The 15,196-nt window shown below is 41.3% G+C and overlaps 2 protein-coding genes across 2 annotated transcripts; one reads left to right on the forward strand and one right to left on the reverse strand.

Moving 5' to 3' along the window:
• The first annotated feature begins 2,175 nt into the window (after positions 1–2,175).
• On the forward strand, positions 2,176–3,147 carry LOC137743011 (uncharacterized). Its single transcript, XM_068482935.2, has 3 exons — positions 2,176–2,256; positions 2,380–2,698; positions 2,789–3,147. The coding sequence occupies exons 1-3, from the start codon at positions 2,176–2,178 to the stop codon at positions 3,145–3,147; spliced, it is 759 nt and encodes a 252-aa protein (XP_068339036.2).
• Positions 3,148–9,503: 6,356 nt separating this feature from the next.
• Positions 9,504–11,801, reverse strand: LOC148692920 (uncharacterized). The gene is made up of 4 exons (XM_088679017.1): positions 10,972–11,801; positions 10,712–10,804; positions 10,478–10,579; positions 9,504–10,136 (listed from the first exon to the last, which is right to left on the reverse strand). The coding sequence occupies exons 1-4, from the start codon at positions 11,134–11,136 to the stop codon at positions 9,504–9,506; spliced, it is 993 nt and encodes a 330-aa protein (XP_088535143.1). The 5' UTR covers positions 11,137–11,801.
• Between the last annotated feature and the right edge of the window lie 3,395 nt (positions 11,802–15,196).

A 15,196-nucleotide genomic window follows, 5' to 3' on the forward strand; every position in this document is an offset into this window, starting at 1 on the left:
ACTGTAATGGCTCACGGGGCAGCCTCTATTCATCTCGAGGAAACCCTAGGGCAGTAAGCCTGCGATGCTGGCAGCCAGCAGCAACAGGCCTAGGTAGCTGCTCGCTCTCGGTAGCAGCCCCTGATGCCTACCTTTTTCACTTGGACGTGAACTGGCCAGACTGAGGTAGCCCAGGCCACGCCAATTGTGACCCAAGCTGTAACCTAGCACGAGCCAACACACCTCTAACTCAAGGCCAAACAGGACAAGCAGATGTGGCCCAATGCCCGACCTGCACCCATAGCCCTTCAAACTGTCTAACATGGTCCCATACTAGTTTAAGTTGCCTATATCTAGATCTCGAGGCTGGCGGTTGAACCAAGGGTATCCTGACTAAAGCTTTGCACCTGGAGTCCATTACACTTCCATAATTCAACCAAATGTCTACTAATAAGTGCCCTTGTGTCTTAAGTAGGACAAGGGCAAGCAATGATGTTTCTTTCCAGCAGCGTCCCGTAAAGTAGCTTCTCGACCAGCCACGAAAAAAGTGGTCTGGCAGTGTACACTTCCACCTAGGCCCTTGAGATAATGTATCTAGCTCAAGTTCAACCAGCAGCTTATGAGTAATCCGTTCACCTTCCAAGAATGTAGCACATGAGCCAATCATAGGGAAGAGCAGCTGAGACTAGGAGGTCATGATTGGGGGCAATCGAAAGCCCCGTTGCCCTGACAGAGGAAAATTTAGGAAGAAATAGAAAGGTTCCTGACTGAGCTATTACACGGGTTCCAACGCATCGAGGCTACAAATGAACCTCTTCGTTAGGACATAGAACACATAGGCATATCACCTTTCACGGACGAGATCAAGCAAACGGAGCCCTGCATAAGTTCAATATGCTACATTTCGCCACTATTTTGGAGGGCGAGGTGCGTGATTGGTTCCATACCCTGCCTCTACAGTCCATCTGGAGTTTCGATAAGTTTTCCGTGGTTTTCACGAAGGAAAACTCATTTTACTGCTCGATCAAGAAGAAGTTCGATCATCTCTTAAACATCAAGAAAAATGCAAAGGAGTAGCTCCGCGACTATGTGAAGAGGTTTAAAGCAGAGAAGGCGAAGATCATCTATTTTTTGGAGAATTGATCATGAAGGAAGACTTGACTTTAGCAGATAAGTATGCGCTTTAGGACAAGGCCCGACGAGCAAACAAGGCACCTGATCAGCCTTAGAAAGAGTCCGAGACGGCTTAGAAGAAGGTGGGCAATAAGTAGTCTAACGATTGAGGTAGGCAAGAGGCCAAGAGTAGAGACCAGTCCCAGGGCAAAAGGAGATTAGGCTACCTAGAACTATACCAACTCTTAATCCCGATCAACGAGATTTTCCATAACCTCAAGAGTGAACCTTAGTTCAAGCTGCCAAGACAATCCAAATGAGACATCTCCAAGCTAGATCACACCAAGTACCGTGCTTTCCACCGAGGTCTTAGTCGCATGACTGACAACTGCTATACCTGGAGGAACTACTTAGAGAAGCTGGTGAAGAAGGGTAAATGCGACAGATACCTAGATAAGCCAGTTGCGCAGCCTAGGAGAAATGCAAACGTAGACGAAGAGTCACCTGCCAAGACCATCAGAATCAATGGCATCTTTGTCGAGTCCTAATACTTGGGGGCCACAAACAACTTCAAGAAGAGGAAGATCCAACAGGCTATAGCAACCTTCTAGGTTCAGGCAACCGATGCCAAACTTGGGCCCATCGTTAGTTTTACCGAGCAAGATGCTGTGAAAGTTGTTTCCCGCACAACAATGCTTTGGTAGTGTCTGTTCAACTGGCACACGTTATAGTCGACAGAGTGATGGTAGACAACGGCAGCACATTAAATCTACTTCAGTTATCTATTATTTAGAAGATGGGCTTGGAAAACACAATAATACACAGAGAAGAGGTACTCACCAAATTCAACGGATATACCTCAACTGCTATTGGCAGCATAACACTCGATGTGAGAACACCACCAGTAGTCTCAAAGCAGACATTCATTATAGTCAGAGACCCGTCTCCCTATAACGGGATTCTGGGAAGGTCGTGGCTAGTGAAACTGAGCGCCGTAACCTCCGTCGAGTACCAAAAAATCTGATTTCGCATCTAGGAAGGATGAGTTGAATAGATCAAGTCTGACTAGGGCATATCTTAATGATGCATGGTGCAAATGCTACGGAGTCAAAGAAGAAGTCTTTCACCACCGTAAGAGCTACCGAGTTTGAGAAAGATGAGCCTGTTACCAAATAACAATTACAGCATGCAGATCAAGATGATGGCATTCAGGATGACACACTAACAAAGGAAAAAGGATGAACGCCAGCAGAAGATGTTGAATACATCATTCTTGATCCTGAGCAGCCGAAGAAGATTGCTAGAATCGACTCACAACTAAGCCCAAAGGAAAAAGAAGAACTCACGGCATTCTTTACAGAAAACTGTGACGTCTTTGCATGGTCACCCTCCGACATACCCGACATTGATTCCAAGATAGCCTACCATAAGCTACATGTTGACACCGCTGCCAAATCGGACATCGAGAAGAGAAGGCACTTCGTTCTAGAACGAGTAGCGATCATTGAGGTAGAAATGGACAAGCTATTAGAACCCGAATTTATTGAGGAGGTGGCGCATTCAGCATGGCTAGCCAACGTCGTGCTGGTAACGAAGAAAGAGAAGGGCAAGTGAAGAGTATGTGTAGACTACACCGACCTCAACAAGGCTTGCCCAAAAGATTCATTCCATGTCCCTTGAATTGACATACTGGCAGACTCAACTGTAGGGAACCAGTTGCTCAACTTCTTAGATGCATATTCCAGCTACAATCATATCGCTATGTTTGAACTCGACAAAGAGAAAACTGTATTTGTGATCAAGCCAGGCACCTACTACTACAAAGTTATGCCTTTTGGCATCAAGAACGCAGGAGCTACCTATCAATGGTTAGTAAACATGATGTTTATGAAGCATATTAAGGTTACCATAGAGGTCTATGTTGATGACATCATGGTAAAAGGAAAGCAGCGGTTAGACCACTTCAGAAACTTGGCAAAGACATTCATTATCCTTAGGGAGCACAAGATGAAGCTCAACCTTGCCAAATGCACATTTGGAGTTTCCTCAGGTTGATTCTTAGGGTACTTAATAACCTAGCGAGGAATCAAGGTGCATCCCAAGCATGTCAAAGTAATCTTGGAGATGAAATACCGAACCACTTTGAAGAAGATCTAAAGTTTGACTAGACGAGCAGCCACGCTTAACCATTTCCTCTCGCGCTCAATCAATTGATGCAACCCTTTTTTAAAAGCCATCAAGAAGGCACAGAGAAACAAGTGGGACGACGAGTGCGAGAAAGCATGTCAAGACTTGAAGAAATACCTGACATCACCTCCACTATTATCCAAGCTAGAAGAAACTGAGGAATTATACATCTACTTGGCAGTCTCAGATGTAGCAATAAGCTCTGCCGTCATATGAGAATAGCTAGAGGCCTAATTGCTAGTATTCTACACTTCTAAAGCTTTCCTTGATGTGAAAACAAGATACCTGAGGATTGAAAAGCTAATTTTGGTGCTAAATGTTACAGCTTTGAAGGTCAGGCCATACTTTTTTATGCATACGATCGTCATCATGACTCAGTATCCCCTACGATCTATCCTGCATGTTCCAAATGCTTCTCAACGAGTGATGAAGTGGGTGTTGGAACTTGCCAATACAACTTGGTTTTTCGACCCATCACTACGATAAAAGCTTAAGCCTTGGCGGGCTTTATAGTGGAGTTCACTCCCCGGCCTAGAAGACGCAACATCACAGCCCAAAGGCGCCCCTGAAGTAGTCGAGCACTTATTGGCCACACTAACCTTTGCTGACAAGGACTTTTGGCGCTTGTACATCGACGGTTCATCCAACTACTCTCTAGAGCAGGCTTGGTTATCGTCACCCCAAATGGCTCGATGCTCGAGCAGGCAATCACTCTAGGCTTTAAGGCATCAAACAATGAAGCAGAGTATGAGGCCTTATTGGCAGGCCTCCGAATGGCACAAGATCTGGCAGTCAATAAGCTAGCAATCAATGCAGATTCTCAGCTTATCGCTAGCCAGACTATTAGAGAGTATGCAGCAAAGTATCTAAGGATGACACTATACCTCGAGAAGGTACGAAAGCAACTTGAGGCGCTAGACTTACACCTTCACACAAGTGCCACGGGCAGACAACGCTGACCCAGACTGGTAGTCTTAGGCTTCGCTTTGGACTACCAGTTCAGACACTTCATCTCAATCGAGTATTTGGGAAAGCTAAGCATAAAAGAGGAACTAATAGCCAAGGTGTTACAAGTCAACACAACCCTAAGTTGGCAAGATCCCATCATCAACTGTCTAGTCAATGGGATACTCCCCACAGAAAGTTTGGAAGTTAGGAAGCTCCAAATAAAGTCAGCACGCTACTACATGTGGAACGGCATTCTCGTCCGAAGATTCTTTTCAGGCCCACATGTTTTCTACCTAGCACCTCCCGACAACTTGAAAGTTCTAAGCTTGATCCATGATGGAGTTTGTGGAAACCACTCAAGAGACCGATCCTTAGCACAAAAGGTCTTCAATGCTGGTTACTAATGGCTCACTGTGCATCAAGATGCTAAGGACTTTGCTCAAAAGTGCGACAACTGCCAATGCTTCAAGCCTGCACTCGTATTGCCTGCCAGTGAACTCCACTTGCAGACAAGCCTATGACCATTCATGCAATAGGCAATTAACTTGGAAAAGCCCATGCAGGCCGCTACTGGGGGTAGAGGCATAATGATCGTTACTACCGACTACTTCACCAAGTGGGTAAAAGCCGAGCCCATGACCACCACTACTTAATAAGACATAAAGCACTTCATATGGAGGAACATCATCTTCCACTTCGGCATCCCTTAATTTATCATCACGGAAAATGGCCCACAATTTGTAGGCAAAAACTTAGCGAAGTTCTTCCAAAAATATGGCATCAAGCAACACATGTCTACGTCTAGATATCCCCAAGGCAACGGGCAGACAGAGGTATCTAATAAGACAATCCTAGATTGCCTTAAGAAATCCTTCACAGACAAGCAGGGAAAATGGCCAAACAAATTTCTCGGTGTCCTATGGATGTATCGCCCAACCAATTGACGAGCAACCAATGAAACTCCTTTCCTCCTAGTATTTGGTTCAGAAACAATCATCCCACTCAATGTCATTATGTCGAGCATTAAAACCATATTGCCAACTTTGGAGCAGAATAGAAAGAAGATGGAGATCTGGCAGTAGAAGAAATCAGCTTCCTCAGCTGTTCATTCTACGCTAAAAGCTTGAAGCAAGGAAAAAAAACTAGGATGAAGTAAGGCGAAGAAAAACATTTTATTAATTTCTAGCAAATTGGCAACCGGCATGAAGGCCAACAGAGTTCAAGCAAAGGAAAAACCAAAGCATGAATGGAAAATAAAGTAAATCCTAAAGTCTATCTAAAAAAACTACTCAATAACTTAGACATCTTGAGCAGCCGCATTGCTCTAAGCAATATCAACATCTCGAGCTTCACCTACAGCTGCCCCATGTTGGGTAGCATTGTCATCAGCCGCCTCTACCTGGGCGGCACCACCTTCGGTCGCACCTACTTGGGTAACCCAACGACATTCTTGAAAGAAAACTTCAGGAGATCCTTTAAAGAAATAGCAAAAAAGCTTAAGGTTCTTATCGGATAAAGCGTAGTTAGACGGTATGCCAAGGAAATGATCTATGTAGCCAAGCTTGTAGAAGTCAGCTTGACGTTTGGCAAGGATAACCTCAAGACTAAACTACTCGTTCCTCAGTTGCTTATTCTCCTCAATTAGATCTGTACGAGCTTTCTGCAACTCATCTAGTTCCTTCTTCAGGTTCTTGTTGGCAGGCAATGCTCCTTGCAGCTCCACTTCTTTGGATTCAAGTTTATTGATGACCTGCTTGAGTTGAACAGCGTCATTATGCATGGCAAGCAACTCTACATCCTTAGCATCATGAGCAGACCGAAATTTTGAAATAACATGCTCAAGGTCCTGCACTAGCAACGCTTGGACTTCAATCTCCTTTTTTGCAATGCCATATTTCCCCTAAATCACGTCAAGTTAAGCCTTTAAGACATTGATCTCTTGCTGAGCAGTAAGGGCAGAAACATCAGATCCCCTCAAAATGGCAAGTTCAGTATCAAACTCTTTAATTTTATCAGTAGTTAAGCAAGCCTCTACTACCATGATTACCATTATCTCCTTAGCAAGCAGGGAACCTCTTTGTGATTGATCCTCACACCTTGCAAAGAAACTGGAGTTGACAAATTTGGTCACACCATCAACAAAGTTGGCACATGGTTTTGTGTCCTTAAGCAAATTGGGCTTTAATATCGCATGGATTTCCAAAAACTCCCTTAAGGCTGGTTTAGTAAGCTGATCACGGCTACTCATGTGGGTAGGCTTTTTCTTCTCAATAGGAGAGGCAGCTTTGGCACCACCTTGGCAATGGAATTTCCATAGTCACTCTTTGCTGTTTCACGCGCCTTAAGAATTGGATCAGACTTGGGCACATAAAGTTTTCTCGGAATACACCCAAGCACATAGGGCACGGCAAAACTCCTTCGCTGCACAATCCTTTTAACAACAGTTCTACCAATCCTCGAAGCATCAAGCTTCACAGGCTCAGATCTAGCAGCCACTTTCTTCCCATTTGAAGAAGTCAAGTCAATCATGAGCCTCCGAGCAGTGGATGAACCCTCGTGAGTAGCAGAAGAAGTCTTCCGCTTTTTCTCCATCAAAAGCTTTCGAGAAAGCGACGAAGATCTCTTTCTCTTACCTTCGCTTGCAGCAAGCTCCACAGTGGTGATTGGACAAGCAAACGCCTCACACTTGATCTTCCTAATCTTTTCTAATGGAGGCAGCCCACCTTTCTCCCTACGAAGAGAATTGAGCAGCCAACGCCACTCATGATATTCAGAAGGGATCCCCAAAGCGATGTGCACCTTCTTCAAGTCTTGAGAAGTCTTGGGAGTTAAACCGAATTTTGAATCTACATAAGCAGAGAAGGACAAATCAGAAGACAACTCAACAAAAGTGTAAAGCAGCTTTGAGACTAAGCAGCTTACTTACCATCGATGAAAGTAGTCAGAACGCGCAGCCTAGGTGAGGGAGTCCAATTCCCACTTTCTGGTGATCTTTAGGGTCTCTATAGACTAATCATGATCCCCTTTGCTCGAGTTATCGAAGAGCTTATGGCGGGTCCTCAGCTGCCCAACACCATCGATGTGGCCTATGTCAAAGAAATACTAAAACTCATTGGTAGTCAAGTCCAAGTCAAAGAACCTACTTAAGTTATGGAACCCCGTTATCATGCGGACCGCGTTTGGAGAGCACTGAGCAGAAGCACACTTCATAGAGCAAATCACGTTTTGGAAGAATTGAGGCATAAGAAAGGTGAACCCTAACACGAAGTCTTAGGGGTCAAACTTGATAACTTTCTTAGAGCCACACGATTCATGGCTGCTACCATCCTTGACCCGCTTCACGCGAATCCCAGACAGAATTACGTGGTTAAACATCTCAAGGAAGCTTTGAACTGCTCATCGGAACCTATCTTGATGTGAGCTGCCTTGAAGTAGCCTAGCTTACATGTAAATATACCCTAACGATACAACGGTGGAATAAATTCATCATTCTTGTGGATCGAGGAAGATATGTTCGAAAATCTTACAACGACGCAAGGAAAAATTGTTAAAAGGCTGCTCCAAAAAGAAACAACAAATAAAAAAAAACATTATTAGGACCAAAACTGCATGAGCCCAGCAACCACGCCATAGCCCACGGCCTAGTCTCCTTTCTGCGGCCCAAAAGGTGTAACATCCCAAATTACAAGGTAGAGGCATGTGCCCTAGCACTGCCTCTCTTCCCCTCTCGGCCCAAACCAAATAGAAGGAGACTGGCACCCCCGCGCCTCCCTCTCTCTTCTTCACGTCTCACTTGTTGCACGGGCCCAAGACTGACTCCTTAACGCCAAAGGTCCAGCGCACGAGCCTAATGCCATCACCTGGAAGGCCCTACCCTTCCTCCTCGGCATAGCAGCCCAGCATCGGCCAACCAAGCCGAACCAGCTGCAATGGTATGGCTGCCATGGTAACAGCACCGCCGCCCCATAGCTGCCACTTTTTGCCACCTTCTCGACCCCTGTCGAGCCAAAATTTAAGCCCCGAGGCTCCGAGAAATCAAGAACAAAGAGAAAATTAATTTTTTCTTACCTTGGAAAAGAAGAGAAGCAACAGAATACAATTCTTTGCACGGGCAAACGAAGAAGATTGCTAGGGGAAAGGGAATAAATATCCTTTGGCTTTCTCTCTTTCTTGCGAGGTTTTAATTGCACTTCAAATTTACGTAATCCCCTGCTTGACGCAGATTTAAATAAGTTTTGCCGGTAATTACATTCCCTTTCCTTAAAGAATTTAAATTCCAAATCAAAGAAGAAATCTACATCAAAATAGGACACAAACTCCATTACAACTTTCGATTTCTACACCTTCTGCCCTTTCCTGCAAGCAGCCCCGTAGGTGTGGGGGTATTTGTAGAGCAAAAAATAATCTCAAAAATCATGGAGCTAAAACGTGGATTATTTCCGAAGAAAGACAAGACTGCCCCTATTAAATGAGCATGGAGTAGTCTCATTCACCACACACAGCTGAGGTAGACACTACTAGAAATTTGGCTATAAGCTACCCTTTTCATTTGGTGGCTATTGTCAAGTGTTGCCACTCACATTGGTGGCAAACCTTTATGGCCACCAAGCACCCACTACACTAGAGAGTGTGGCCTATGTAGAGGACTTTATTGTAACAATGGCTACCAATATTGCATTGATGGGTATGTGAATAGTACAACATTTTTATATTTTATAATTATTTCTAAAATTCAAAACATGTCGTTGTCTCTCTTATTAGTGGCTGGATTTGAGACTAACATTGGCGACTTTCATACTCATACACCCACCAATCCTATGTGTGGCTATTAGGATCAGTGGCTTTTAAAGTGTAGGCACCAACAATGGTGTGAATCTATAGCATTCTAAATGTCCAGTAGGTTAGAATTGTATTACATGCACTTTAGTAATAGCTCTATACTCTATTAAAACTCAGCTTCTTAATATAAAATTCACATGAAATGTAAATTTGCAAAAGGATTCACATTAACAACCAACCACACTTTATATCCATACATTTATCAATAACAAGGTTTGTCTCTGTTAAATACACCATATTACATTCAAGTCTATTGTCCAACACATCCAAGTACCCAAGGGTGATGACGTTACATTTTATAACACTTATGTACCTATGCACATCCACCAACACCAAACTGAACAAACAACTCCACCCAATTGGATCTATGCCTTCCCTATGGCATTTGTACTATGTGCATGAAGCAAAATTCACAAAAAAGTATCATAGTTAGCTTATCACTTACTGAAGCCAGTGACATTCACCATGCATGGACGACACCTAATCTCATTATTTGTGCCATTATTCTGTAGCACAGCAATACCTTCATCTTCAACTTCTCCACTTGTTTGGATCTCCATACCATTCCCTTGTTCAGTTCTATTGACACAAACTTGAGTCATATCAACGCGATTTGGTTCCACCATGCCTTCATCAACAGCCTTCTTCAGCCTGGACATAATTTCAGCTCTCATTTCACGCTTCATATTCTCCACTTCCAATTCCACTTGTCTGTTGTGTGCCACCATTGACTCGGCATGCTCTTTCCTCAATTGAGTGAGCATATTTGCTGCCTCAATCCTTTGCCTTTCCTGTCTCTCACTTGCCTCCATCTTAAGTCTCTCAATTTCAAAATTAGCAGATTTTCTTTGCTTCTCATACGATGCTCTAATTCCTTCAACCTCTCTACAAATTCCCCTTTTCTTAGTTATAATACCTAGCACATCAGACCACACAACCCCTGTCCCAAACCCTCTTACATGGTTGTCTCTCTCAGGCCCCAATATATCAACGTACACAATATGCCAAACCTCATCAATTATGATCTCATTCCTATCCTCGTACAACTTCAGGTTTATATTGAATTCATCCTGCAAGTTGTTGCCAAGATTAATTACTAATGTATATGCACTCTATATACATTTGAAAGCCTTCTAAATCAAAGATATTCCAACCATGTTTCTCAATAATACTAGTACTATTAGTTATTGTTCTGTTCTTCAGACTATAGTGCATACCAATAAACTCATATGCATGGGAATCTCTTTCATGACTTCACTATATTCACTAATGCAAGCTGTTATTGCCTTATGCTCTTTGTTTCACTGACATTAAATAGCACATAATCTAAAACACCTGATTGTTCACAATCCACAAACCTTTTATATATCTCGCCTACATATAAATCGCCGGTAATTGATGGCATACTTACAATTATTGCAGCTGACCGAGTATCCACGGGTTCCCCATTTTTCCAAGTATGTGTTAGCGTAAAGAATGTAAGGCGGTCCGGTTTGATTCCATTCACTTGTTCCTGTTAAGATAAATTGTCAAACAACTAATTGACGAGTAATTTCATAACATTGTTTTCAACCGGCACCTTCATTCCATGTGCACTAACATGTACTTAAGTTACCATAACACAAAACTCATGGCAGAGCCTTACATGTTCGTGTCTGATTTGCGCAAAAGACTTGGTCATAATCGTGTGATTTATTTGTAGCGCATTCCTGTTCTTTCTACATGATGTAGCACGCTTCTACATACGCCAAGTTTATCATGTGTTCGTAGGGCTATGTGAAAGGAAATTCATCCTAATTTCCAATACATACAATCCATACATTTATCATCCACATTATGTCATAACTAAATCAAGCATATATGGTGCATAAAAAAGGAAGAACATTTGATCATTGTGTGTGCTACCTGAGCATCTACGGTGTCGCATAGCTGTACTAACAATTTCCATTGGCCTTGGTTGACACGGCCATCATGACAATGGAACCTCTTTGCTAACGGTGAATGCAAGCATGGAGTATAGTATGCCTTCTTGAGGTTTGCCTTATAATCCTTCCATCTATTCAACTTCATCTCACAAACCTGCCGTAGTTTTGGCTCCAATTTGAGTGTTATTGCATCTGTCCAATCAAGAGTCCTCTATCCATGTAGATATACATGATGTTGTTAATTATGCACCATCATTTAATATATGAAATATGAATCCGTACAGTTAACCCGTAATACTCATCCAGTAGGTTTGAAATATTTTTCTAATTGTACAAATTAAAATTATAGGAGACAAAGTTAAAAGAAGCCTCATTGCACATCACCAATCTGCATGGATGCTGCCTTTTAGTGGTGCATAATGTGTTGTGGACCCTATTGTAATTGTCTATAGAGCCTCTTACAACGTAATTGGTGAGTCTTATTTCAAATATATCATAATGAACCACAATTTATTCTAGTGCTACTTTCTAAGTGACCAACCGCAAAATAATTGACATGACCAATGAAGAGTTAAACTTGTGTATGGATAACAACAGTTAAGGTCAAAGTAGGTTTGGAATGAATTAATCATAATTAAAAACGTAAGGCTTCAACCCTACTTGTTCAGTAAGTAAATAATAGGCCATGTGATGGCATTATGTGGGTTTTTTTTAATTCCAGGGTTAAAACTAAAAGGCAATGAAATAACTAGCTATATATATAGGAAAATCAACCAACCATTAATGTCTTTTCTATTGATTTACCTTAATCCTTTGCCAAACATGATTCATGTTTGAATCCTTGTAGTTGGAAAATATGATGCTTCTTGAGCTAACATTCCTATGAACCTAGAAAATCTAGCAACAGTATGAGGAGGCTCTACCGGCTGCCCTTTCTCATAAATTTCATCAACTCCTTTGTACCATTGGGTGCCTATCGTGGCCTATTTATTGCCCTAGGAGCTTGCACTATATGGGTCATACGTTGACGTTCATCCACGACGCCTTCGACATTATTTGGAATCGTGAATTGTTGTATGTGGTCATGTTCCATCAGGTTGAATGCTGGTGGTTAAGTTTCGATGTCGTCGTGAATCGACATTGATGCAATTGAGTTATTGTTGCTAACCCATAGTACCTTCGTAATTACCTTTCATGTAAACATAACATAAGTGCGTTCAATTAACATTTGTAAACAAAAGAATTTCAATTTAACACCTCAATTAATTTTCTAGTAAGAAGAGAAGAGTAGTAGATACCTCCTGCAATGGCTTCAATGTAACCTATGTGCCTCAAGATATTTTCTTCTTTTAGTTGATAGCTTGATGCAATTAAACAGCTAAAGTGACTTAAATGAATGCATACACGTTTCTTATTTGAAAGCAGCAAATTCAAATTTTGGCAGATACTTAAGTCCAGCGGGAAATCCTCCAGCCTAGTAATCCCTAGGAAAACAATTATTTAATTCATATACACTTATGGAGGTCAACAGGTAGCCACACAAAATGGCCAGGTGTTGTATTTCCAAATAAAATAATTGGCAACCCATTAAATAATTGATCAGTCTGTGAGGTGGCAGATTTGGAATTCATAGTTGATGAGATTGGCATATGCATTGTGTGGTCAAATTTCAGTGCTTTTGTAAGGAGAATCTCAAAACTATTAATTGTTCACACCCTAATTAAATGTTAACCAACTAAGTGGGTGTGAACTTACAAGTGCCCTGCCCTCCATTCTAATCTCAATTATAAATATTAACCTTGAAGAGGTTTTTGGACTTACTGCCCTCCATTCTAATCTCAATTATAAATATCAACCTTGAAGAGGTTTTTGGACTTAAAGTAGTTTCAACTTCATCTCAAATTTACACCTAATCACCAATGGCCCCTTTATTCCCAAACACTCGCAGACAATTATTTTGTAACACAAGTGAACATGATGCCTGCCCCAACCAATAACACTGCAACCCCGGTTCCCACCTAAGAAGACCTTGTCTCTGTGTTCACTGCCAATCATAAAGATCCTGATTTTGTGTGTTACTTACAGGCTAACTTTCATGTCAAATTCGAGTACGAGCAAAACACCACACTGGAGTCAGGTGCCAACCAGCAGTTCGAATCCCCTGCAAAGGCAACTGCTGCTTGGGGTGAATGGAATGACTTTTCGCATGGCACTAACATGACCATTTACCTTCTTTAATCACTCAATCCCTTGATCAATATTTATTGTCCTCGTTATGATGAGGCAGCGAAAAATGTGATCTTGAAAGATGAGCATTTTCCATCTGATCTTCCAGGTTTCAGTGTGAACGTGATTTCTCCCTGGTCCAACGAAATCAGCTATGTGAAGCATGGTAACAGTGGAAAACAACCTTGCATCAATGGTGATACTGAGAAATTAATGACCAATGGAAAGCAACATTCCATCAATGGTAACACAATGAACATAATATCATCTTTTTTCCCGAGTGATTTATACCGCTTTGATCCTATTGAGATTTGCAATGTTGTACACTTCGATTCTAATTCTGATTATACTAGTACTGTGAGGACTCGTCATCCTTAAAAAAGGTACAAGGCAGTTAAGGAGTGTGCTGCGTGCAAATATGTGGGTGGTCAAGAACATTGTGATTGGATGAATTGTGCTACAAGTCAAGCAAAACAGGAAGCCATCCCCAAAGATATTTAGAATGCAAAATCACCATCCGATGACGCTTATGGTAGGAAGAGTTGAACCTATCTAGGAATGGATGTTATATTATGGTATTAGTATTCACGTATGTCCAGCGTAGTGCAAGATATCAACCTTTATAAAACAAATCTCTAGTCTTTTGCTCTATGTAAACATTCCTGCTCAGTTTGTACCACCACAGATATGGATGTTTATATTTTGAACCTAGGCAATTGGTAACTATATAGACTACTACGTTATTTTTGTTTTTGTATGGATGGTTCGTAGAATCAATATCATGTATGACTATTTTGTGTATTTTGCAATTATAATAATGTGTACCAGTTTGATTTATATGTATTCAGCTATAGTTGCGCTAATTAAATATCATGAGAGAAAAACAAAGAAATATGAAGACAAAATATATAGTGAACTAATGCTTACATCTTCCAGAGCAGAAGAATGGTTAGAAACTTCAGAGTTTAGATAAGAAAACATTGATTGCGAATTTCCTTCAAGATCCCCAGCTGTACCATCTAGAGCTTTAATAACAGAACCATACATGTTTTTAAGCTTTACTAATCTTCCTCGTAGTTCTTTAGTAGCATTCAAAATTAAGCCAAATAATGAAGTTATATATAGACTGACAATTCAATCTCAGGAATGCATGCAAAGACAATCATCTTCTTATCTAGACCTTACCTCCGCCTTCGTTGATACAAAGGACTACATGTCCTCTTCCATATCTTTTAATTGCTGCTCCTGTTGTGCCACTGCAATTGCCACAGTCTTATGCAAGACTTCAAGCTGCTAAGTTAATTGGGACTAAAATTTCTGGACTAGTATCCGGTTTCCATATTCAATTTTGTCCTTGCAGTCTACAAAACCATCCATGGTTAGAAAATAAATAACCCAAAGTTTTGAGGGAGATCAAAGAAGAACATACAAAATAATAATACAAACCAATTTTGGCAAATAAACTGGAGCATTCTCTAGCTCTGCTTTTAGCTCAAATGCACACCCAACTGGTGATTTCTCTGAAAGTTAACAATGGAATATTAGTAAGAAAAAGGCATTTAAATGTACCTTCCAGCATGAAATTTAATATATGCAAAAAATTGAACATGAACTAGTGTACAATAATCCCGAATGTCGATTGTATAACTTTAAAGTAAGATAAAATGGAGAGAATTTATCTATGGTCTGAAAATGCAGATGGTGACATGACAATTTATTTTAGCAGACAACTTTGCTCACCCGATTTGAGAAGATTCACTATCAGAAATTCCTTCTCTTTGATGGTCGCATTTGCTTGTCAATGCTTGTCCTCAAAGATCATACAGTGCACGTCCAGTTTCCTCAAGCTTTTTCTGAAGTATAAAGTGTTTAATTATCTCAGAACGAAAGCAGAAAGAACAAAAGAAGACTCTGTAAGTCGATATTACAAATGTATTACCTTAGTTTTTTCAAGTTTATCATTCAATTCTATAGCCAAA

Source organism: Pyrus communis, chromosome 11 (genome assembly GCF_041283825.1).
Source record: "Pyrus communis isolate YQ-2024b chromosome 11, ASM4128382v1, whole genome shotgun sequence".
Lineage (NCBI taxonomy): Eukaryota > Viridiplantae > Streptophyta > Magnoliopsida > Rosales > Rosaceae > Pyrus > Pyrus communis.